The sequence below is a fragment of the Morone saxatilis genome, unplaced genomic scaffold (genome assembly GCF_004916995.1).
Source record: "Morone saxatilis isolate NCDOM2014 unplaced genomic scaffold, NCSU_SB_2.0 Contig23, whole genome shotgun sequence".
NCBI classification, from domain to species: domain Eukaryota; kingdom Metazoa; phylum Chordata; class Actinopteri; family Moronidae; genus Morone; species Morone saxatilis.
In genome coordinates, this window is record NW_023339796.1 from 8,913,039 (window position 1) to 8,913,703 (window position 665).

At 38.5% G+C, this 665-nt stretch overlaps 1 protein-coding gene across 3 annotated transcripts in view; it reads left to right on the forward strand.

The window, feature by feature from the left end:
- Positions 1-659, forward strand: part of gpt2l (glutamic pyruvate transaminase (alanine aminotransferase) 2, like) — a 14,258-nt gene extending 13,599 nt beyond the window's left edge. For 2 of the 3 annotated variants that reach the window (XM_035670625.1, XM_035670626.1), the window contains exon 12: positions 297-474. In XM_035670625.1, the coding sequence (XP_035526518.1) occupies positions 297-387 (91 nt within the window). In that variant the 3' untranslated portion in view covers positions 388-474. Of the gene's footprint in view, positions 1-296 lie in introns of all 3 variants that reach the window. The other variant, XM_035670624.1, reaches the window with a different exon arrangement.
- The last annotated feature ends 6 nt before the right edge of the window (positions 660-665 follow it).

Below are 665 nucleotides of genomic sequence, written 5' to 3' on the forward strand. Positions count from 1 at the left end.
CTCTCCTCCCTCCACTCTTCTCAAATATTATGTGAGCGTTGAGGCTTTTTCCATAAATTGGAAATGTGTGAATGTCAAAAAAACAGAAAATGTTTTGTATTCCATGTGTGAAAAGGGCTTCTGTTTAGTGTAAGTCAGTTCCTAAGTTTAAGGTATCTTTTGCACTCTCTCTAGTTATTTAATGACTTTCTAAAATGTGTCTGATGTGAGTCTTCAAAATCCATACTAACCTTTAACTCTTAGCCAAAGCGTCTGCTGTTACATGACTCAGTTATGTTTTTTTCTCTCCCTCTCAGAATGACCATCTTGCCACCGACAGACAAGCTGAAGATCCTTCTGAACAAAGTCAAGGAGTTCCACCAGAAATTCACACAACAGTATTCTTAAATTTCTTCATCTCTTCCACCATCTCTTCCACCATTCACCAGCTACATAAAAACAAGAAGAAGAACTTAGCCAATCACAATGTATGTGTCAGTAATAAGTGCCTTTCCTACAGAGGCTCTGGTGGTCTCTGTGATGACACACTTCAGCCTCTACAACTATCTGTTTTGGACATGCAGACTGTATACAATCGACTGTTTTGTGTCAGTAAACTAAACTGGAGTCAAAGAAATTAACAGACGTGTCAGTTTGGTTTGAAAAGTAAGTGTGTGTGTGTGTGT